General features: G+C 36.8%; 1 protein-coding gene across 1 annotated transcript; it reads right to left on the bottom strand.

The window, feature by feature from the left end:
* Positions 1 to 18,498: 18,498 nt before the first annotated feature.
* On the bottom strand, positions 18,499 to 23,171 carry LOC149287380 (secreted frizzled-related protein 2-like). The gene is made up of 3 exons (XM_089492936.1): positions 22,670 to 23,171; positions 21,516 to 21,596; positions 18,499 to 18,803 (listed from the first exon to the last, which is right to left on the bottom strand). Exons 1-3 carry the CDS (start codon positions 23,169 to 23,171, stop codon positions 18,499 to 18,501), a joined length of 888 nt encoding a protein of 295 aa, XP_089349062.1.
* Positions 23,172 to 25,205: the final 2,034 nt, after the last annotated feature.

Genomic DNA, 25,205 nt, shown 5'->3' with positions numbered 1-25,205 from the left:
CGATATATACAGGGTTAAAAGTCCGGGGCAGGGCATGTGGCACATGGATAGGGTAGGACTTGAGGGAAAACAAAGTATATACAAAATATACACAAATAAACACCACATATATGGGGAAAATACATAAATCACCAATAATTAATCTATCCACACATTTTAACCCCGGATGGTCACAACCACTACTACAGACGGCACCGTACATTCTTGAGAGTCACCACGTGTGCCCTAAACCATTTTTTATTAGACTATTTACATATCTTCAGAGTGAACCTGCATAATAAGACAGAAAGTTAACGAGGAACAATATTGAATTTGATTTGTTATGACATTCAGTTTTCTGGTCTACTCTCCATGTACCATTATTATGTATTGATATATGTATTTAGGACAGGGGTCAGGATACATTTTTTTTTATAAAACATAACCAAATTCACATTATATTTATGACTTCATATTTATTTGGGTTAACTAAGGGACAGACAATCATTGGAGTTCAAAATAAGGAGAACTGCTGGATTTGCAAATCACTTGGCAGATGACAGCATTATTTTCTATGAAACAAAATCTCCAAGAATGAGTATACATTTCCCAAAGAAAGTAATCTTTTGGTCATATTATTGCACCTGATGACACATTCCAGCTTGTGGACTAATATATCACGCTTATTCTGCATTTCTACTAGACTATTCATTTAGTCCCAGTGCACCTGTCGGCACAATATACAGCTGTGTAAACAAAGGTTGGTGCTATAATGTTTGATATATCCGGCAAATCTGTATACAATAGAGAAGAAGGCCATATTAAAAGGAAATTTAATATAAATGTTCTAAAGAATATTTAAACTATTTGAATCTATCTAGTGAAAATCACATTATTAGATGCTTTGATACAAATGAGATTGAGGTCTATTTACTTATCAAGTAATATGTGGAATGTGCTGTATAGTTAAGGGAAAATGCTTCACCAAGTGCCTTCTTGACCTTTTGATATTTACGTATAATCTGAGGCAGACTGACACTTGCAGGGTCCCTGGGCAACTACCTAATGTGGTTTGCTTTATAATGTGTGATCAGCTGCTCATTGAGAAAAGCTTGGCAACAGCATCATAGTTATATGGGCTTGTGTGTCATCATCATCATTTTTTGGGGAAGCTCTTTCCCACAAATGTGGATAGGAGGTAACTCTCTCTGGAAAAGGAGTCTGTACCATATAAAATCACTTTATCTGCGGTTACTTGTTTTCATGAACTAATTTAAATTAAAGAACATTTATAAAATGTTTACCTAGTGGATTTTTAACTCCAAATATTTTGTAATTTAGACTGTTATAACACGATCGGTGTTGGTCCAATCCAATTACTTAAGGCAACATGATTTCAGATCTATGATGTTCTCTACAACATCCAATGCACTCCTTTGTCTCCAAACAAAAACCTTATCCTTTCTAGAGCCTTCTTAGAGAAGGCCACAGTAATAACATTGTTTCTCACACAGTGTGCAAGCAGCTGTAAGGAAAGACTAAATGCAAGGTAACGGTGTAGCTCATATAGAGAGGGGTGATGGTGTATATATATATATATATATATATATATATATAAATATATATTCAAAAACTTACACATTCATGCAAACACTCACACACACATATATACATTCATCCACACACACTCCCTTTGAAACACTCACAGACTTATATTGTGATGAATTGCCCCTCTGGGCCAGCCTGCCTCCGAGGGTGAATTTGTGTTATAACAAGTTTATCTGTGTGTGCGTTTGTGTATGTTATGTGGGGACAAGGGGAGGAACTTAGCTGTACTTGCCCCCCGGGCTACAATGTATGAGTCCTCCTCTACCCTCAATCCCCCTTCATATCACATTTTCTTTTGTTTTGGGGATATATTTTGTCTGAATTTAAGCATTGTTCACTACCGGTTTTCACCAAGACCACTGTCGACCATATAAAAGCACAGGAGCTCCTCTTCTTGTATGAAAGTCATCAATGTTTAACAATTTAATGAGCTCTTAGAAAATCTGTTATTAAAATACAAAAATATTTGTTTCCACCAATATAATATTTGTAATAGAACAATATGCATGATAAAGAGAGGTCTATAGGTTAGAAATTATTTATTTCTTAAATCAAATGTGTCTTATATTTTGGGTATCACTAAGTCAGATGAAAGCCAGCTAACAAACCTCTGGAGTTTAGCATTATAACCAAAAAGAAGACGCAAATAATTACGGTATGTATGCACTATGTAAGTAATAATGAGTACTCAGTTACACAAAAAGATATCTGAAAATCAAAAATCTAAAGATCATGCCTTTTTAAAATTTAGTTACTGAAATTAAGGGCCTACCCCAGAGATTACAGTATCTTGGCATACTATTGTTCTTCCTGTGGTTCTTCAAAATAATTCAAGGAAACATTCCTTAAACAATTCTGAAATGTACGGAATAATTTAATAACTATAATTTTGTCAGATTTTTTTATTGTATTGCATTTCCTTTTATTGGCTGAGAGTAAAAAACATCACTGCTTCCTAACTACAGATCATCAGATAAACATGTCAATTTTTTTTTATTATTATTCCTTTGCCAAATTTTTATATATAAAAGAAATGAGAGACGATATCCTAGTGTAGGATGAGTAGCTTGTTTATGATGGGTCCATATCAGGTGTCTCCCAGGCTTAATCTATCATTCAGGTCCTGGGACTCACCAGTAGGAGACAGAGTCTCCATTTTTCTAGCTGCAATGAATTGTCTTGTATATACACTTTAAATGAAAAATCTTGATTCTCTTAACTTCTGGCACAACAGGAAAATTACTTCATTGGGATATTTGGTCCTGTAACATTATGCTCAATGTGAAAGGAGTTTAATAAGAAGTATGCAAATTCATTCCTGAGCCAGAAGGCCATAAGCACAATTATTTGAGTGAACTTAACACAAAGCGATAACTTCCAATTATTAAAATTAGTTTAGAATTGTGAAAGGTAATAAAAGGCTTGCCTTTGACCACAGGGAATTATTCAATTCAGTATGCCTACAGACAATATGAGAGGCACTTCAGAACCAACAGAATCATTGAAAAGTTTACAGGGTGCTTCTATATATTTAGAAGATTGTCCGTGATTGTCAGTGGTTCTAACCTATATTAGAGAGTAAAAATAGGATATTCAAAACTGTGGCATGTACCTAATTAACACTCAATTTGCCTTTTCCGCCCTCCTGGTGAAAACGAGTAGGAGTCAAAAACAGTCTAAGACCCCAGTCTAAGATCAGGGGCCTCCTCTAACATCAACCAATCAGCGGCCCTTTAACTCCTGACGGCGAACCTACGGATTCCTGCGATGCTGGGTAGATCAGGTAGACTAGATGGGGAAGGGAGCAGGGAGATTCTTTAACGAAGACGATGACAAACATGAAGATTCTTCGTGTTGTGTGTCTTCATATATGTTTTGCCACCGCCATGTTTATTTCTTAGGTATTCGGGCTGAACCCTTCGTGTTCGTTTTCATGTTCGCCCAAATAAGAAAGCACGAGTCTAGCTAATACCATATGTTCACACACTCTCTCCCTCTCCCATTATCAATGCAGTTCACACAGCTCTCTCCTTCCTTCTTAGCTAATGCGGAGTTATGTCTCCTCTGCAGCTTACACGTATGTTACATGACCATGCTGGGTGCTTTTGTGTACAGCTGTCATTATCCAGTTTTTCCTCTGCAGTATCCATAAGTATGTGGCCCTATTGGTCATGGCAATGACACTGGGGAGGTGCCTGGTGTGCCAGATGGCCAGTCCAGGCTTGTCAGAATCTGTTTTTTTTCTGAATGAAGAACCAATAACGTGCCTCGTTTCAGATACAAATTAATATCAGTGGTAAACATTTATCCTTTAGCCTTCTTCTTGACCAACATAAACAAATTAGACTTGATAGAATTTTAAAATGTAACTAACCATGACCAATAATTAATCAATAAAGTAGTAACACACAAAAAGCTATTACATGGCAATTCATGTGTTTGTATGTATGAGCAAGGGTCTAAAATATATTTATATTTGTAGCAACAAATAGAAAATTAATATTTTTTCATTCAAAATGTGTACAAAAGCAACAAACACAGATGAAATAACTATGATTTCCAGGGCTACATGTAACTGTATACCGGTACTTCATATTGTCTTACAAAACCACAGGACTTCTAGTATCCTACTAGAAAGAAGAAAAAACATGGTTATACGTTAATAAGGAAAGGCATCTGGAGATGATTACATAATCTCTCCAAACATGCAGAGATTTCAGAGATTAACTGTAAAAATATGATTCTGGAAAGAGAAAAAAAGGCATATTAAAATATATTGAAAAGCGTGACACTCCAGAAAATTGCTTGAAGGGAAAACATTTTTCTCCCCAAATGTTCTGCCTTATCTGTTGAGGAAGTCCAATAAGTTTAATGCACAGCAGTAGCTTCTCATGGGACCTTCATCCACGAGTATTAGGCATGGACTGTAACTTGGAAAACGTCTCATGATATGTGTCAAGATAAATTACGTGGCAATAAATAAAAAAATGGCTGTAAAATGCTAAAGCACTAGATTTTCCTGGTTTGAACATTGTTTAGTAAGGCATGGTCATAAAACAGAAAGCCTACAGTATCCAGTGCATTAGTAGTCTGCTAGACTCAACTATGTATATATTTATATATATATTATTTTATTATTTTATTAATGGTGGCTTACTCTGTGAAAAAACCCCACAAAAAACTACTTCTATACTGTATTGACTTATGTTGTGATCTTCTGTATTTCTAGAAAGGCCTCATGATTTCTTGTGCTTCTGCGTTCATATGTACCAGGGAAATGTCAAGTGCCAAATCTCCCAATTTCTACTTGCAGACACTATTGCGCAATTGAATGCTGAAATATATTTTCCACTGGAGTTACTAACTTGTTTCTGTTTTTTTTTCTTTATTATGGGATAAGCTTTTGACCCAGCTCTATAGCAGATACCTATCTTCTCACATGTTAACACTAGCTATACACATCTCACCCCATCTGTCATATTTTGTACAAAAGATAAATTACTGAAGCTATACAAACATATGATGATACTAACAATGTTAATCCCGAAGAAAGTACAAACAAAAAAATACACAAAAAAATAAATATAATTTACTGTTATATTTTTGCTTGCTATAATTAATGCTCTCACTAGGCTGGTCATTGTTGGACAGTTATTGTAACTTTTTTTTTGTTATGATTATTTTTTTCTTATTAATGATGCTAACCTTTAAACCGCTGCAATCGGATTATATTGTGTTTTGGCATCATACATATTATTAAGGGTCTCTGCCTGCCTAGTGACAAGAATATTCCTGGGGGCAACATTTGTCAGTTTATACAGCAGTCTAGATGTTACGTATTTGACTTGTTACATAAAACCGGAATGCCAGTGTTTCTTTAGTACCAAAATGAAGTGATTTTAATTTAATTAATAAAATCCATATGGTGCAGGAGACAGTCATGTCTCTCTATTTCAGACTTGCAGTCTATTCTATGCTCATTGTACACTAGGTTTAAAAAGGTCTCTCGCAGAGAGCAGCTAGTGAACTACAGTGAGATCAATATATTTAGGAATTCAGACATATCAATACATTTTTGTGCCATTACTAATATTTTAAACACATTTCTGTGAATGATGTCTTTTTACACAATTACATACCAGAAAGTCTGAGAATGGACAGCCGCTTAATAGCCTTATGGCGTTCAGGAATTTCTGAACCTTTAGCTCACTTGTGCAATCACAGAGGGAAAATTCTCCTTTGACTTATCAATCTAATCCTGCCCACAAGGGCAATCCAGAAGTAAAATGGAAGGGAACCAACAACTCCAGACATATCTTTTGACCCTCAAGGGACTCACCAGTGGGGTCCAGTTTTGATATCCCTCTTGGCACAAATGACCTAAGAGGTCCATTTCTGGACTCACCTTTACACTAGGGGTGGTCCTCAAGAGATCCACAAAGGGTAAAATCACGTACCAAAAAGTATAAGAACAACTTAAGCAAGAATGAGTCTCTCTACAGAAAACTCAGTAAGACGTTTTGATGCTAACTGCTAACAGAATATATTATTTAGACTGACAAAAACATTAAGATCACACAAGTACTTTTTGGAAAACCAAAGAAAGACAAAACAAAATACATAAACAATAACATCACTGAAATTGTTTCCAATTCTGTCTCAAACTGTACAAAGAAAACAAAGTCAACATATAATGGGAATATGAATGAAACAAATATAATCATTACAAACCTGTATATCATCTTTTGCTACAAGGGTACAAATACTGAAGGTGTCTACAAGATACTGCAAGTAGCAGTGAATTCCACATTTTAACATCCTTAGTTCCTTTCCTATGTGGTACACGAAATATTCTATTCTGAACTCTTAGAGGATGCCCAGGGTTGACTGGAAAGTTCTGTGTAAGTAAAGGTCATCCTTTTGGTTGAAAGATAAACAGAGGCTTTGCACCCTGGTGGTAAGATAAATGTACTTATAATGTTTAACAGTTACAAGCATATTATAAATGGGAATAAAAAAGCTCAAAGCTTTCACATTTCTGGCTCTCTAAAATTATATCACTTCCAAACTTGCACTAAGTGACTCAGTTCCCAAAAGTTATGGATTCCTCTGGAATACACACTTTCCTATGCATATCTATTGACGTTCTGTATAAACCTTGACAAGTATCCTAGACAATTAGCTAACATAATACTATGCCCCCCAACATTCCAGGTGCCCAAAGTGGAATGTCTTGGTTGTGGGTGTGGTCAATGGTGGGCAGAGACATAGTTAGAGGAATGGACAGGGCTGGACAATCCATCTACCCTACCATTTTGTGATGTATTCAAGCAGAAAGTTTTATATAATGTCAAATCTAAGCACCCAGCTTCAATGCATTGCAAGGAAAATACCCATAGGGTTGAATTAACATAGATGCTGATGGATCTGAGACTCCCATGTCTCTTTAATAGGCTCATTGGACCAACAATAGTCATACCAACAAAAGAAATAGTTGCAATACTTCATTGCTGTAGTCTGTTGTAAGACTGGGAGATCACGGGATACTATTGGGGAAATGGTTTGGTCAGCCGGCATCTCATAGTATTTCTCCTTGCCCACTTTTATCGCTGTACAAGAACAGCTGCCTTCTTTTTCTAGTGAACCAAGAAAATAAGAAAGGGAAATACCAACATTGTCAGCCCCAGGCCCATGAATCCCTAAAACCAGCACCATTTATGTGGAAGCTGCAATTAAGGTCTGGTGGGTTTGGTGGGCCGTGGTTTCTCATTTGAATAGATGTTTTATCCCCATAGCAGCCAAGTGAATGTCTCTTCTGTTTAGACCATTTCATCGGTTGATAAAGTGATAAGATCACTTTTTAAGTTTTGCACCGGGAGCACTTTATATATTTATTTTAAACTCATATTTGCTTCCAGCACTGCTACTTTACTATAACCCAAATAAGGCACCATGGAGACTCTTTCTCATTAACAGGAACACATAATTATCCCCTAGGGGCGGTGGCCAGCATGCATTGGGAATGAAAGGGGGTACAACAGATAAAACAACAAATTGGGGAAAAGGATACAGAAACACAAACATTAAAATTTAAAACACAAGTGTGTATCACATGTGACTTTGTTAAAAAAAAAATCACAAAAAAAACCATGTCATATAAGTGAAGGTGATTTGGATTTTGTGTTTAAATTGTTCATGTTTCCTGCAAATTTGGCCAGTGATCCATAGCATGCTGTGCTTTCAATGATTTGCTAGTCTATGCTTCTTTGGGTTTTAGCAATGGGCTGCATTCTTTTATAGTCTGTGTTTTCTCCCCACGGTATCTAATTGATTTCAATACTCAGGAACTCAACATAAGAAGTCTTGCCTTTTCATCCATTTCCCAACATGAACTAAAATATCTATGGTTACTTTATAATATGGAAAATGTATATCTGAAATAAACACAACAGGCTCACTTATCAACTTTTAAAAACAAAATGGGAACGATTTTCATTTTTTACCCTTATCTCCTATTGTCGTTATCTACACAGAGACACAAGATGAAAGTAAGTCTCTGATACTGACAACGCATAAGTGACATTGCAGATGGAAGAACTTTTCTCTGCTGTTTTCACATTATGATTATAACATGGTAATTCTGATTTATTTTTTAATTGCCAGCTGTCCGAAGAAAAATACAGTATTTTTGCCTTAACTCTTCCTACCATTACTGAGCCATTGGATAAAAAAACTGCATCTTCACACTCCACTGCTAAGAGACACAATATGAAACGCTATATTGTATAAACACAATGGCAGGAGAAGAGTAGATGCATGGAAGCCAAACTATTTAGAAAACTACTCAGTTCATTTTAGACTAGGAAGAAAAATGGTAGATGTGTTTCTGAAATCAGATCATTTTTTTACTTGATGTGTTGACAGAAGTTTGGAAAGGCTTGTAGAACACATCAACCAAGAGGAAACATGATGGAGCTGGAGCTATTGCTTTCACTTCTGCCTTTAAATATATCCACAACCTGGAGGAGTTGAAAGCTTTATTTTGGACTGATGAATAATTATGAAAATATTCAAAGAATTTTGGGAGACATTATTAAAATAATTATTTGTACTGTTAATCAATTATTAATAAAGTTGCCAGGCCATCATTAACATACTGAAAACAAAAATAGTTACGTGCTATCGTGTGTAGGCAGTGATGTATCTTGGCCAAGCCCTGCCCTAGGCCTGACCCAGGCAATGTCCCTGCTGCTCTCCACCCCTTACCTTTGACAACCTCAGATGAACAACAACACATGACATATTTGACACATTAGTCAACAAAAATAAAGCCAAAAGGGAGAAGCCATCTGTGAAAAACTTAATACATCTTATGATTCAATAGCTTGTAGAACCACGTTTAGCAGCAATAACTTGAAGTAATAGGTTTCTGTATAACTTTATCAGTTTCTCACATCATTGTGGGGGAATTTTGGCTAACTCTTCTTTACAACGTTCATTGAGGTTTTTATGTACAGCTCTCTTAAAGTCCCGCCATAGCATTTCAATCCGGTTAAGGTCTGGACTTTGACTGGGCCATTGCAACACCTTGATATTTTAATTTTTTAAGCTATTCTGTTGTACATTTGTTGATGTGCCTGGGATCATTGTCCTGTTACATGACCCAATTTCGGCCAAGCTTTATCTGTCGGATAGGCGGCCTCACATTTTCTCTAGAATACTTTGGTATACAGAGGAGTTCATGGTCGACTCAATGACTGTAAGGTTCCCAGGTCCTGTGGCTGCAAAACAAGCCCAAATCATCACCCCTCCACCACTGTGCTTGACGTTTGTATGAGGTGTTTGTGCTGATATGTTGTGTTTGTTTTTTAAAAAAAACATGGTGCATCTCCACTTTGGTCTCGTCTGTCCAAATACCATTGTTCCAGAAGCCTTGTGGTTTGTTCAGATGTAACTTTGCTGCCATGTTCTTTTTAGGTAAAAGAGGCTTTCTCCTGGCGACCCTTCCAAATAAACCAGTACTGTCATGAACTTAGCTTTAAAGTGCTAACTAAGGCCTGTAGTCTGAGATCAGGAATTTCTCTGAGCATTGCATGGTCTGAATTTACAGGGATGTCCACTCCTGGGAGGTTGGAAACTGTCTTGAATGTTTTCCACTTTTGAAATTGTGTATTGCTGATGTCTTTCCTGCTTCACATTGTATTAACACACACTTGAATGCTCCAGACCAGCAAACTGCTAAAACTTTGGCTTTAATAGAAGTGGTCACACTTGCTGATGGTCAATTAATCAAGGGCATTTGATTAGCAGCACCTGTCTGCTACTTGGCATCTTACCTCCTGTGGAAGCAGTAAGGGTGTACTTAGTTTTTTCACACATGGCTTTTCAATTTTGACTTTATTTGTTTTGAGTAAATCATGACACGGTGTAAAATGTCATGTGTTGTTGTTCATCTGAGGTTGTCTTTACCTAATTTATAGACCTGCTATGGAACATATGATTGTTATTATGCCCTGGTATGTAAAACCAAAGAATCTCAAAGAGGGTGTACTTTCTTTTTCACACAACTGTATACGAGCCAATTACAAGGGAGATCTCTGATCTCTCCAAATTATCAACAGAAAAGGGCCAGGGAGCCTGATCACCCAATACAGAGATCTGCCCTTGGTTATGCGACAGAAGGGCTAATGCTCCAACCTGCCATTCGTAGAAGTGGGACAACAATTCTGTAAAAGATAATCATTCTCACATACACTACTGTATCAAATGCACTGAAAATATATTTAAAATAAAAAAAATATTCAAACTAGAAAAAATACATTGATGTCATTTAGAGGAAGCTTAATACATAAGAAAGTAAAAATGCACAAATATGATACAGATAAGCAAAACATAGTTAAAGGACTCTGGTATACTCAATGTATACATTTAATATGATTGTAATCTTGATTTCAATATACTGAAAGTCCTAGTTATATACTAAAACCACACATATAAAACCAGCATTATGTTTTACAGTCACTCAGAAAAGGCTATGGTTCTTTCTTTTTGTTTCATCTTTAAACCCATTTGACAAAGCTAGTGTTATCTAGGCACTGCATTAAAATATGTATAAAGTGCATTTTATAAATGTCAGTTCCTGGTCTGAACTAGTGTGTGTATCCAAATTTCTAACTTTACTATACGCCTCAATCATCAAACTTACCGGGAGGGTTACATTGCTCTCAAGGCTAAATAGCAGTAATTTTGTGTTATTTGAGCATTGGATTAACACCTTGTCTAACAAATGTCACATTTTAGTCATGCCATTTTAAATTCTGTCATTGTTTTAGTCTCAACAATCTATCGTTTTACAGCGTCTGATGTATGGCACTGCAGCATTGCAATGAAAGTGAGACTAAATACAATTAATGATGGCGGTCTGCTGGGTATATAGGATATCAATCATATAATAATGGCTTCCCAAGTACTGTGTTGGTAATGGTGCTTAGTAAAATGATTTCTCTGTTTCCAGTCTTCTGAGATGTTTAGTAATGATTTAACCATTTTGTTTCACTAATGATTGTAGAATGATAGTGTGGATGGACATGAAGCTAAACGCTTTTACACATCAACGCAAATACACTTTGAAAGCAGGTAACCTAATAGTTCAAGTATTTCACATGTTACAGAAGGTTACTGAATCTATTTCATAAGCCATATTATATCACTGGTAAAGCAACTGAAACCATACTCAGTAAAAATGTAAGTATTCAATGTTATACTATAAATGTAATTACTCTGACATGGAGAGATGATGTGGAAATATCATTCTATAGCTGGTTTTATTTGCATTCTTGCAGTCCCTTTAATGCATGTTTGTCAGAAATGGCTAATGGGACGTAACTATATTTTCTGCCAAACTGGGCATGAAATGGTTTTATTTACTAAAGGGTAAGATGATATTAGTATTGTAGTTTTAACTCCCACACTTCACAATTCATTATGAAGGGTCAACACTAACAGGTTTCTTCAGCTAGAATGGATGAGTTGGTCCTAGAGAAAGCAAAGGATGATGAAACTTTTAATACACCTCACTGATTTAAAGGAGCTGTTCCACCTAGGGTGCCTCCTAAAATATCATGAGATAAAAGCAGCAGAGAGAAGGAAAATGTAATTTAAGTTTTTCTCCAGTATTTCTTTAAAAAGTGCGTTAGAAAGTAAATCAAAGGCTGGCTTGAGTTTGACCTTCATAATGTAAATTGAAGTCAAGGAGTTAAACCAAAACTCTGCTGACAACTCTCCCTTTAGTGAATACACGCCAGTAGTCTGTGCCATAACAATGCTTGTGTCTCCTGGGTTGCATGTCGCTTGTCCTCCCATGTCAGGGTTAATGCGGACAAATACACCAAAAGAAAAGACTTGGGTCTTATTATTTCAAAAGGAGAGCAGACAGTTTAGAAAAACAGCAGTAAAAGCCAGAATTATTCTTTCAGATTATTTCAGGATAGCATGCCCAGTTTATCCATGCCCAGACCATGGATAAAGAAATTCATAAATCATTTAGAGGGGCCATAACATTAATAACAAATCATACCAGAGATACCAGGTACAACCTACAGGAGCAAAGGGGGCATGGCAGAAAATGACCATAAGTATGTGGACATTCCTCCTAATTATTGAGTGTAGCCACAAGTCAGTTCATAAAGTTTCTGCCCTGTAGCTCGGCCAGAAAGTTGAAGACCATGCACACAGAACGGGCTGCTAAGTGATGAACGGTGTAGCATGTCAAAATAATTTTACCTCTGTAGTTTCACTTACTAAAAAATTCAAAACTGCCTTTAGAAACAACATCACCACGAGCACTGTGTAGAAGAAGCTTCGTTAAATGGGTTTGCATGGCCAAGCAGCTGCACACAAGCCGAAGATCACTATGTGCAATGACAAGTGTTGGCTGGAGTTGTGTAAACGACACCTCCACTGGACTCTAAAGCAGTGAAAATGTGTTCACTGAAGTGATGAATCATATTTTACTATCAGGAAGTATGATGAACAAATCTGGGTTTGGCAGATGCCAGAAGAACGCTACCTACCACAATGCATAGTGCCTAATATAAAGTTTAGTTAAGGACGGATAATGGTAATAATTTTGAGAATGACCTTTCCAGTTCCAGTATGATCATGTCCCTGTGCACAGGTCTATGGTTTGACATGGTTGGTGAGGAGAAGCTCAAATACCCTGCACGGAGCCCTGACCCTAAACCCATTGAACACCAAATGTAAGCCAGGCCGTCTAATCCAACTTCAATGCCTGACCCCACAAATTTTCTTTTGGTTGAATGGCCACAAATTCCCACAGACACACTCCAAAATCTTGTGTAAAGCCTTCTCAGAAAAGTGAAGGCTGTTATTACTTGAAACTGGGGACCAACTCCATAACAATGCCAATGATTTTGGAATAGGGTGTCCACATATAGGTGTGATGGTCAGCTGTCCACATACTTTGTTGAGTATAGAATGTGTCAATGGAATAAACAAATCCATTGAAAGTACAAATAGAAAACATTTTTTAATAAAAATGTAAATGACACAACTAAAGAGAACAAGTTAAAGTGAGAAGGTAATGTGGCAAAATTCTACTTTACAGAAAGGGTAGTAGATACCTAGAATAGACTTCCGTTGCAAGTAGTACATGAAAACATAGATAAATAAAAATTATTACTCAATTCTCAAATACATCAAATATAGCCCTAGTCACATACAGGGAAACTTTTCAGCTGTGATGGTTTATGAGAGCTGTTAACTTTAGTGTTTCCTAATGAGTAGTATATACAGTTCTTTTTATTTCTTCTTTTCTTTTTTTTTTCATTTGTTTAATACAGCATTCAGGTCGAATGTTGCCAGTTCTTACCTGAAGCAGCATGAGTGACAAAGCCAAAAGTCCTTTTTTATTTTTGAAAATGTCTCTGGATTTTTAAGTAAAAACAGGTGGTGTTGAGGAATCATGGCAAACAATAAACTAGGGAAATGAGCTGCTGTTTGAATAATTAGTAAAACAACCTGCCCCTTACTGGGTTAATGTGCTGAGCATGCATGTCCCATCTGACATAACAGTGTGAGCTCAGCTGTGTACGGCTGCTGGCAGATGGAGTCTTTGCCCCGCTTGTCACACACTGTGTTCTAATTTAGAACACTGTCTAGCGAAATCTTTATATATATATATATATATATATATATATATATATATATATATACAAAGGTGCGTGTGATTGCATTGTTTGTGTACATCTATCTGTTTTGATTTATATTCCGGTGGTAATTAAATTACAATAATAATATAATTAATTAGTTATTAAACTAAAGTATATATAAATAACATTTAAAACAGATTTGTCATTTTTCCTAAATCTTACATTTTGTAGTTTAATTATGTAAACTAACCTTTGCAGTAATAACTATGTATAAGAAACCCACCAAATGTGTAGACCAGCAATCTTAACTTTATGCACATCATTATTCTTCTCCATACAGTTATTTCTCCCTTTTGGTTACGGTACTATCGCCTATTGGTGGGTGCTGGTCCGGCCTTCACTTGCAATTCGAATCACAAAAAATATTAATACTAACTTGGTTATGCTTGTATTTATACAAAAGTAAATACTTAATATGCTGCCACATTTGCTTGCACTTTTCCCCATTGCCTGGTGATTACTTACCGTATTTTTCGCTCTATAAGACGCACCTGCTGATAAGACGCACCTAGATTTTAGAGGAGAAAAAAAAGGAAAAAATATTTTGAGCTAAAAAATGGGCTAAAATATTTATTACAATAACTGAATAACTTAACATGAACAATAGCCAACAGCAGCATTAAGAACCATCATTACTGTAAAAGATAAGGTCTCTAGTCATTGGGAAATCCCAAAAATTCCTCACAACTGTCCGAACTTGTCACGCTCAGTGGCTCACTATCACTGGTGTCAGGGTCTTCATAAAGGACATCATCCTCTGAACCATCCAAGGCATTACTGATGCCACATTTCTTAAAGGAACTTACAACCGTTTCATCCTTCACGGCTTGCCATGACGTTTTCACCCACTCACAAACTTGAGTGATGGTAGGCCTTTTCATTCTTCCAGTGGGTGTCAGGTCATGATTCCCAGCAGCCATCCACTTGTTCCACTCCTCTCGCATGAACACAACACAACAGTATAATGGGTTTTCTCATGTCCTGAGGTCTTCACAGTTACGGTTTTTGCACCTTTCACATCAACAGTCCTTTTTGATGGAACATCAAAGGTTAATGGGACTTCATCCATATTTCCAATCTGCCTTATTTCAAAGTTATTTTTCTTTCTTGCATCAATAACAAATTTATGGAAAGACAGAATCTTGGATTCATATTCTTTAGGCATTTTTTGCGCAATTCTAGTTTTGGTGCGCATAGCAAGGCCAGATCTTCTCATGAACCTGTAGCACCATGATGCTGATCCAGTAAAGTCGTCAATGCCTTTCTCTGCAGCAAGACGCTTGGCTTCATATCTTATCATTTTCGTGGAGACTGATAATCCATTGTTCCTGTGATGTATGATCCACTCTTTCATTTCTACATCTATCTGTGGCCATTTTGCAGTATGCCTACGAAAAGTGTGTTTGCTTTTATCTGCTTTTTGCAGTGCTTCCTCCTGTTTCCTCCATTCCCGTATCATTTTTTCAGTTGGAGGTGGCCCAAACTGTCTTTCAGCTGCTCTGTTTCCATGTTCTTTGGCGTATTTTACTACCTCCAGTTTAAATGGGATTTTATAGCTTAGCCTTTTCTGCTTTGACATCTTTGTAAAATTGGATGCAGCAGGAGACTACGGTAGTGTTCTACAACAAAAATGTAATGAAAGAACTGTCATCAAGAGCTTCCATCTGCCCAGGCACTATTGTGGGGGGCTGGTTGCTGTATGGGACACTACATGTACATGTATGTGGGGTTGCCCTAAAGTTGCACAGCCCCACATACATGTACATGAATGTGTTAAACTATCACAGAGTGATTCTGTGTAGTGACAGTTCAGACAATTCATGTTGTCTTTTACCTTTTTTTACACTTTACTGTTCACTCTCTTCTCTCTTCATCCACATGTACCGGTATACAAGGTGCAAAAATACACTTCCCGTCATGCCTGCACAGAAAAAAAGCTGGTCAGACATGATGGGAAGTGTAGTTGGACTACAAGCGCCGTACTGCGCATGCGCCGGCGCCATACGTGACACGGCGCTTGCGTCAAATCCCCCCGTCCTCTCCATCCAGTCCGCCCTTAGCCGTCGCAACGGACCAGAGAAGAGGAGAGGCGGCGACAGAGGCGGCGGTCTCCAGATGAAGACCTCCCCTGGACGGCGAAGCGAGACAGAGACTGTCCGGGACACTTTTGGTGAGTATATCGTTGCCCCCCCCCTCCCTGCCTGCATCTTCGCTCCATAAGACGCGGCTGATTTTTCATCCTACTTTGGGAGGAAAAAAACTGCGTCTTATGGAGCGAAAAATACGGTAGTTACCTTGGGTTACAAACGATATTTAGAGCTAGTGGTTAGCATTAAAAGGCAATGAAATCTATTTTCGTTTGTTTATGTGTTTTCACATAGAACGGGTGACTGAATTTCCAATCTGTAATATATCTTCATAAACATGACCCATGCTCAGCATGCTTATAATTATAGCCGTAGTCACATTGGGTACTTCCAGATTTCGGTTTTCTGCATCCTAGCGGTGGATTACTGCCACCTCACATGGACTATCCTTTATGTTGAGTATCAGGTCACATATATAGACATAGACTTGCATACACAGAATACCACCTTTTTGGCTTTACAAAAGATACCAAGTGCCTTAAGAGCCACTAGAATTCCTCATATTCTGTCAAGATTTGAACCACCCTTCCTTAGTTCGCATTTACAGGGCCAGGTTTCGAACACTTTTTAAGAAGGCATATTAGGATATAGTAAAGAAAAAGTGTGCATTCCCACAATACAAGAGTTGCTAAATAGTGTTGTGCACTGGTTAAACTTCTAAAGCTATGACTTAACGATAGATGCAATATACATCAAGTATTAAAGTCTGGGGTACATTTATGAGAAAGGTCAAAGGCATTTAAAAAAAACAAAACTAAATATCGCTTTTCCACTGGTCTCAAAATGTAAAGGACTAGAAATTAGAATGACCCTTAATGTAATCAAATAAAGTTATTTGACCACAGATTACCAAGATGTTTTCATATTGTACTGCTGATAACTTGGGCAGTGCTTGGGCCGTTTAACCCCTGGGGTGGCACAGCTTTAGTCTGCAAACTGTAAAACCTAGATACTGTAGCCCCCATCCAGTCTGGAAAAGTATTGAATGAAAAGAATGCAAGCAAAAGTCTGGGCATGCATAACTGATTAGCACACAAGCTGTCAAAGAACCAAATGTGCCATTAAAAAAGAAACAGTGGGAGTTCCCATTTAATGCTTACAGACTGGCACAAGATCCATGCATAAATTAACCTATATTAAACTATTTATCTTTATTTACATTTATTTTTATTGTTGTTTTAAGGGACAGCCCGAGGGTTTCTATTTCTAGAACCTTAGGTAACAATGCCTCCGACGACTCTTCTTGCTTACATAGGGTGGGAGCCTTATAGTGGCACCCCCTACCAGCTCAGAGCCTAAGGCAGCTGGTTATTTTGCCCAAAACATTGTATTAAAAGCCACTTTGGATAACATATAAAATTGTATGGATGGAATGCAAGGTTATTAAGACGTTTATTTAGATGTACGATTAAATTGCAGTGTCTATACAAAATGAACAAAGAAAAAACATAACAATCGGTATTGAATTAGCTGGGGGCTTTGAATGATAAACTAGTTCTGGTATTTCGTAGTATAAAATTTCAATTAAAATGATGATGTGGGAGAGACACACTCTTTTGGTTTATATACAAGAATATAGAGTGTCTTATCTTATTTATTTACAATAACATCCAAAGCAATATTTTACAACTCTTTCAGATACCCCATTGCATATATTACAAAAAGCTAAAAACATGGCGTCAAGAATTCGAATGCACATGGAATTTGCTTTATGGCAAGCTGCAATACAGCAACCGAGCATGTACTGATTTACATAACAAGTAAAAGCAAAGTAGAATCTGGCATAGAAAATAGCTATTTTGGTTTTAATTGAGTTTGTACAATAAATTTCTAAAAATGAATTAATTTAACCATAAAACAACTGACTTTTTTGTGCTGATTTTCCCATTACAGTTCTCCATTCTACAGTGAAGCTACTTTTAAAATTATTTAGAACTTTTTATGATTTTTACAATATCATAAATTTTAATTGTTTTCATGAATATATGAAAGCCTAGTAACTAGTTTCCTTCCATTAATAGGGAATAACAATTGTATATTCATAGTTGTGTTCTTTATGCACTTGAGTATCATTTAATTAATGTATCTTGTAGATTGCAGTGAATATTAATTATGAGAGCAACAATAAGATACAGACATTTTGTTATAGTAAAAAAAGACTGTCCATATATAAAAAATGTATAAACATTCTGAGATAATAGTTCACATTATACATACCAATTGGTCTTATGTATAATTCTAAAAAAACACCAACATTACTTGTAAAAGAACAAAAAGAACAAGGTTGTATTAAAAGTCAGAGTTTTTACTGAGTAAATATCTATTACTTTAATGGGTTTCATAAAAATATTTTTTGTATGTTTTTATTTTCATTATATTTACAAGCATTTATTTTATAATAATAATAATTATAATAAAAAAAGCCATTAACCCACGCCTTTTGCTATATTTCTTTAAGGATGGGTTCCCAAAAGGGAAGAAGGTGCAAAATAAAAGATTAGCCCCAGTGCCAGAAGAGTTAATGATTGAGCCAACTAGCACTGTAGCTTGCGAATACTGCGGGAGATCCTCTTGAATTCCCTTTGGCCTTTTTGCCACCGCTTGACTGAGGTAATGACCAGCTCCCCGCCAAGCTTTTGTCCCATTACTAAATAGGGAGCGTTGATGTCATTCATTTCATCACAGGTACACTGCAGGCCATCTTTAAGCCACAACACAGTTTTCTTCAGATCCCTTTCTGTCACTCCATTCAGCTTGTAAATGGTTTTGCTCTTTGTCTCTGGGATGATTTTGGTGTCCCCATTGATATAGGCGATCTCCTTCACTTTTATCTTCAAGGCTAAGAGAGAAAAAGGGAGAAGAGGGGGTGAGAGGGAGATTGCTGAGACAGAGATTGAGATAGACAGGCCCATTATACCCAGAGAACCCAATGTCGGGTGGGATGTGATGCTAATGAAACTGTCAAGCCCTGATAGAACTGCAGCAGGTGGCTCCTTTTTGAAACCACAAAGGCCATCAAAGTCATTTTATGTCAAAACCCATGTGTTAACAGTTACTGTGCTCCCCTAGCCTTTAACACATTATCTACCTTTGTTCTGCTCTTCATTGCATTTATATTTTGTTCCTTTGACTCTCTTAACAGCTGCTTCTGGAGCGTGTTGTAATAATCCTTTTAGTGAATTCTTATCCAACACAACTTTAAGTATTACAGGAGCATACGTTCAACTGGGTCCATGTTTAATGCACACTTTTTACTTCTGCTTTTTTTGTTCACTTTCCATCAAGTGCATCATTGTGCAACATTTTAAAAGTGGGTGGACTGGAATGGTAAAGAAAATAAATGACTACCTCAAAGCCAGCTGTGTCACCAGCATAAAACCAGAAGCTGTGTTATGCTTGGTGTTTCCAATAATAAGCCCAGCTATTAGGAAATGGGACGTTATGGATCACTGAGTTGTTGTTATGGGTGGGTGATGGTTAAAATTCAGTCTCCTTCTGCTCGCTGAGAAGCTGTGTACAGGTTTCAATGAGCCACTGTTACGCCTGTAGCTATTGCCTTTCTAACTCAAGTAGCGGAAGGTTTCAGTTTGGTGTGTCTTGGCTTACTACAGGCCTAAAAACAAATATTTGTTGGTTACAAGCCCTCATCATACCAAATGTCCCTCATGTATATTACAGGTTTCTTTTCTAGTTGGAAAGTTGGAAAATCTTGTTTTGTTACTCAACAGCGGCTGGATTTTACATTGGGGAAAAAATAAATTTTTACCTCCTGAACCCTTTGTATGTCAGACAAAAGAGCAATACATTAAACCTACCTCTCAATCTCACATTACTAACCTACATGGGGGGGTCCCTTATGCCCACATGGTACCCTTGTTTGGCATATACCAGATATTCGTATTCTATTGTTAACTCATCGCTGCCTATAAAATACATGCTTTTGTTTTGCAGGCAACAGACTGCCTCCCTTGCAGTTACCCAAATACAGTGCTCATAATCCTCTGGCTGCGTCTGGATGGAAGCAGGATGAGGATGATGGCTCATTATAGCTCATGAACTGTCATGGAGCTACCTGTGTTGTTTCTTATAATGCAAAGTAGAAAAAAAAAGAATAGTGGTCATTCACGTTATTTATGATATATTTTATATTATGTCGTTTTTGTTATTATTTAAGCCAGTGCAAGAATACTTTACTTGCTACTACGTGGTTAATAGGTTAAACCAGAGAAAAAGTGTCCAGCCGGTGACTCATACATTACTACAATGGCTCTTTTAACTCATGTTCTCTGAAAATGCAACGTGACCAAAACATTTTAACTGTTGGAAATCCTACCATAGTTTTTTTTATGCCATAGCTGATGTAATCATGAATTTGGATATACGATTATTGAATACTTTGAATGTTTTTTTTCCCTTCAATTATTAAAATCCCAGCTTGCTTTCATTTGCTACAATGACTTATTCCCAAGTCTCTCTGCTCTAGATACGAACTACAGTTGTGTTTGAATTACTGGTTAAACTGTAATTCAATCCTGGACCTCTTTTATCATTCACATCCATCTAATCAACAGGCATGGTCATCAATCAAACATGCAGCAGGAAGGTTAACATTTCTTTCCTTGGGTCACTAAAGTTTGCTTTTACTTTTTTTCCATTTTCAAAACAAGCTGACTGACTTAGACACGAAAATCCCCTTTTTGTTTCTTATTCCATGGAAGAGGCTGTTGAAAACTTTTTTTTTTTTAAATGGTGTTTATAAAATGTTCAAGCCCATGTCTGCATCTTAATTGCATGTAACACAGCCTTGTATCCAAATAAACTGCCCGGTCTATCGTCACTTTCCATTTACAGACCCTGTAAAACTTCTCTCTGGGATCTTACCAAAGATGTATGTTAACCCTATTTTGCATGTGAGGGTATGTGTGCAAAAATATAATAGAGTCTGCTATTAATAATTAATAATAATAATAGCTATTTCTGTTTTTCAGAAATGCTAAAAAAAATACAAATTCATTCCAGGGATGCATTGGCATTAACACCATAATAGTGTTAAACCTAGATTATACAAAATAATAGGAGAAGAGGAGAATAAAATCATTTGACTCACAATCTACATCAACTTTTTCACGAAAAGCATAAAGTGTTCTGCTCCAAACACAGGACTTGAAATAATCAAATTTAACCTTGAGCGTCAAGGGCCACCAAATGCATGATTGCGTAAGCTTGCAAGCAGGGCTCTCTCTACTTAATGTATTGGTTGGTCTTAGTCTGCCAATTCTAGTTTTGTCATATGCTTTGAATGTATGTATTGTAAGAAGCGCTGTGTAAATTGTTGGCGCTATATAAATAATCGTTAATCATAATTACAAAATTGGTTACAACATAAAACATACAATTGCTAATCACAGGATACCATAATTACAGATTGTCATTGGAAATCTGGAACAGTTGGCATGTATGAATGATATGGGGTTTTCTTTGCATACACATTAACCATTTAAAATACCATACGCCTTGGGCCCACACAGTATTGTTTATTTTCTCTGCTTACCGAAATCATTTTTGCAGAGATTTTCTACAATGTCATTGTCATCCTCGTTGCTGTTTTTACAGGCGTCGCAAACTTTTGGTGCTGTGAATAGAAGAGTAATATGTTTATCTTACAGCAGGTGGCGCTCTAACACCTGATGCCACAGTATTTAACATCTCCAAAAGACTTCTCACAAAGCTGTAATCTCGTTCTATATTAGCATTTCCATTGAATAAAATGCTTTTTTCCATACAGTTATTTTAAAGCAGATCTTGACAAACAAAAAAAATATGAACTTCATAAAGCATAAAGACCATTTAGCTCACTCCCTGATTTTTGTAAATAAAATTTTTACTTTTTAAAACAATTTAGGATCATCATTGCTCCTTCTAAACCAGATAAAGGTTAGTATTCGACACATATCTTGCTGTGGAATTTTAGCTACAGACAACAAAATGTGTGTGTTTTTGAAAAAATACTTTTAAACATTTCCATGTCCATTGTTTATTAAAGGCATATGCCTTAAATTAGTAATGTATCCATTAGCATTATTGCAGAATCACGTGACAGAGGCAATAAAGATTGAATGACTTGGTATTTCCTCCGTGCTGCGGTAACTATCACAATGTAAAACCAGACACAAGAGTTTAGCAAAACCCAATTTTGCTAATTGCTAATAAATTATGGAGTAGCTATTTCTAAGGCAAAATCTGAATTTTAATTTGTCATTTCAATGCACCATTTATGTTCTAGAAGCAAGAATTATACATGGCGATTCTGATGTTGGCAGTGTGCCTATAAATAATTGTTATTTCATAATAATTCTAAATGTAACACAATAATAATTCTAGATCGAACACTATAGAAATTCTGGATCGAACACAATGGCAATTCTAGATCGAACACTAGTGTGTTTATAAATAGAGCACAATGGTAATTCTAGATCGAACACTATAGCAGTTCTGAATCGAACACCTCTAATTCTAAATAGAACAATATAGTAATTCTAGATAGGACACTAGTGTAATTCTAAAACAAACACTATAGTATTTTTAGATAGAACACTAGTGTAATTCTAAATAGAACACTATAGTAATTCTGGGTCGAACAGTTGATGTCAATGTGAGTAATAGAGAAATGTAATAAAATACAGAATATTATTAACTGTACATTACCTTCTCTGGTAGCTGGTGTGATATGATCGTTGTTGGCTGGTGGGATGCACAGATCGTTGTCCTGGGGGAACCGGCTGCATTCTAGCATATCTGGCCATGGAAAGCCAAATGCAGACATGACGGGTGCACAGCTGTCCCTCACCTGCTCACACAGAGACCGGCAGGGTTTAATGGTCTCATCCAGGTCATCAATACAGACAGGGGCAAAGAGAGAGCACAGGAACTTTTTGGTGTCTCGGTGGCATTGCTTTTGCACCAAGGGGATCCAGGAAGACGCCTGCTGCAGGACCTCCTTCATGGTTTCATGTCCCAAAAGATTGGGCAACCTCATGTTGGGATACTCAATGTCATGGCACAGGAGTAAGGTAGCAGGAATAGGCTTGCAGTTGCTCCTCTTGTAAGAAAATTCAGGTTGCCCAAAGGGAAACAAACCTCTTACTGAGTCCATGCAGTCAGAAGCCAGGAGAAGCAGGAAAAGGATGTAGCAGGAGCTGCTGTGCATGTTTGGGGAGCTGCAGGAACCAGATATTGAAGAAAGTTTGCAGAGAGGACTGATGGCTGATGTGCTAATTGTCTTCCTGCAGAGAGACTAAAAGGCTGACAGAGTAAAGACAACAAAGATCTCTGCCTTTCACAGGCACATGCAGATGTCCAACCTGACTCCCTCAACCTCACACAAGAGGGGGACAGACTGATCAGATGCTCCGCAAACAAGAGTTTTCTTGATTTTTTATGCAAATGTTGTCAGTGGGAGGAGGCTTCCAGACAATAATCAGAAAAGGATTGGTCACTACTTACTTGGTCTGCTTATCCTCAGGGAATTCTCCTTCTTGGCAGGAAAGTCTTAAAAGAAATGTTACAGTTAAAGCAAAAAAACAGAACTCTGAACAAAGCCCTACAAAAGACTCACAAGTGCATTGTTTGTGGGCTAATAGACTTAAGTAGTCTGTATTCTGATGTTTGAGGCTTTTTTCTAGAGGTGAGTCTCACACTTAATAAAATGCTTTCTGAAGAATCCCCCAAAAACCTTCCTTGTATTCTCTCTGTAATTTGCAGGACCTTGAAAGCGTGTTTACCTTTCTCTTATGTATGCTAAATAAAATGATGTTTTTAGCATGACTTGTAAATCTTAAAGTGTTGGCTAAACAACACTAACTAAAGCATTTGGTACTCTTTTCATAATGAGTTCATTTAATTATACATGTCATTAGCATAATAAGGGTCTATTGTGAATTTGTTTAAGTAACATTTTGGCACACTGAGTGTAAATTGTTTTCCTAGCTCAAATATTTTACTAATAGACTAGAATCAGCCCAGACAAGTTCCCTGAAACTGATTCATAGTGGATTGTCAGTATCAGTGCCTGGTGGAATATAGAGCACTTGGTGACAATGCACACACATGCATGCTTACACTTTTGTTAAAACAAAATTATATTTTTAGCTTTACTTATTAAGCAGCAGGATTACTTAAGCAAATCCCAAATGTAAACTTGCAGATACATTTGAAATTTAGTAGCACAGAGATGAAAAATATTTAAAAATACATTGTGTCACAAGGGGAATCAGTATATGTTGTATTTTTAAATTAATTGCAAATGATTTTTAGATTATGAGAAATATGTGAATGCAAAGCTGATTTAAATGAATTTATTTCATGTACGCACGTACCCCTGTCAGTTGCATTTTTACAGAAGGCAATAAATTGTAGTTTTTTGTAATGAACTTGCTTACAAGCTAGTTTGCAGAAAATAAACAAACAAAAAGTAGCAAGCGGTGATATTGCTTGCACATTTCACAATGTACATACATTGTCCCTTCTCCCTGTTTTCCTGTGTCACTATATATCTTTTAGAATGTGCAATCCTGTAGCAAATATGTAAGCACGTTTGTGACAAATATTGGCTCCTGAATATCCCTCCTTTGGCTGCTTGGGTCTGATGAATGCCAATAACTCGGTTTCTGCATTCCTTCATATTTGAAGGCTTTGGACCTCCACCTTTCTCCTGATGACCCCATGGGCTCCTAATATAAAGTTCAAGTAGTGTTTTCTAGAATACTAGAACCCTCATGTGCTATCTTTTATGGAAAGGCTACATGATTTTTCAAATAAATATATGTCTTACCTCTGATACCCCATGGGGTTCTGTCTCATAAACCATCCATGCTATTGCTGTCCATGGCATCTTGCTTTTGTTACTGATCAACGCTTGTTTTCCATAAACTGCAAATGGGGTTAAAAGGTGTGTAAACCGCAGTTTAAATGTGCAACAGATTGGTGGCTTGTGAAATTGTAGAACCAGAAAAAAAGACATTAAAATAAGAGAATGTGCCTACTTTAATCTCTGCTCTTTAATGTATGCCTTAAGGCACAATTTCTATGGGACTGAAATAGGCTTGGAGATTTATAATGTGCAGGGTGAACATCCATTGCAAAACTCATCATTATGATCAAGTCTTTTATCTATCAGTTTGCGAATTGACATATACAATTGATATTGCCTGGCCAAGGCACGTTATTATTTTGCGTATTGCTC

The sequence above is a fragment of the Sceloporus occidentalis genome, unplaced genomic scaffold (assembly GCF_023333645.1).
Source record: "Sceloporus occidentalis isolate IW3139 unplaced genomic scaffold, rSceOcc1.0.p SCAF_61, whole genome shotgun sequence".
Classification (NCBI taxonomy): domain Eukaryota; kingdom Metazoa; phylum Chordata; class Lepidosauria; order Squamata; family Phrynosomatidae; genus Sceloporus; species Sceloporus occidentalis.
Note: the sequence above shows the minus strand (reverse complement) of the source record. Positions and strands in the feature narration are given on the sequence as shown.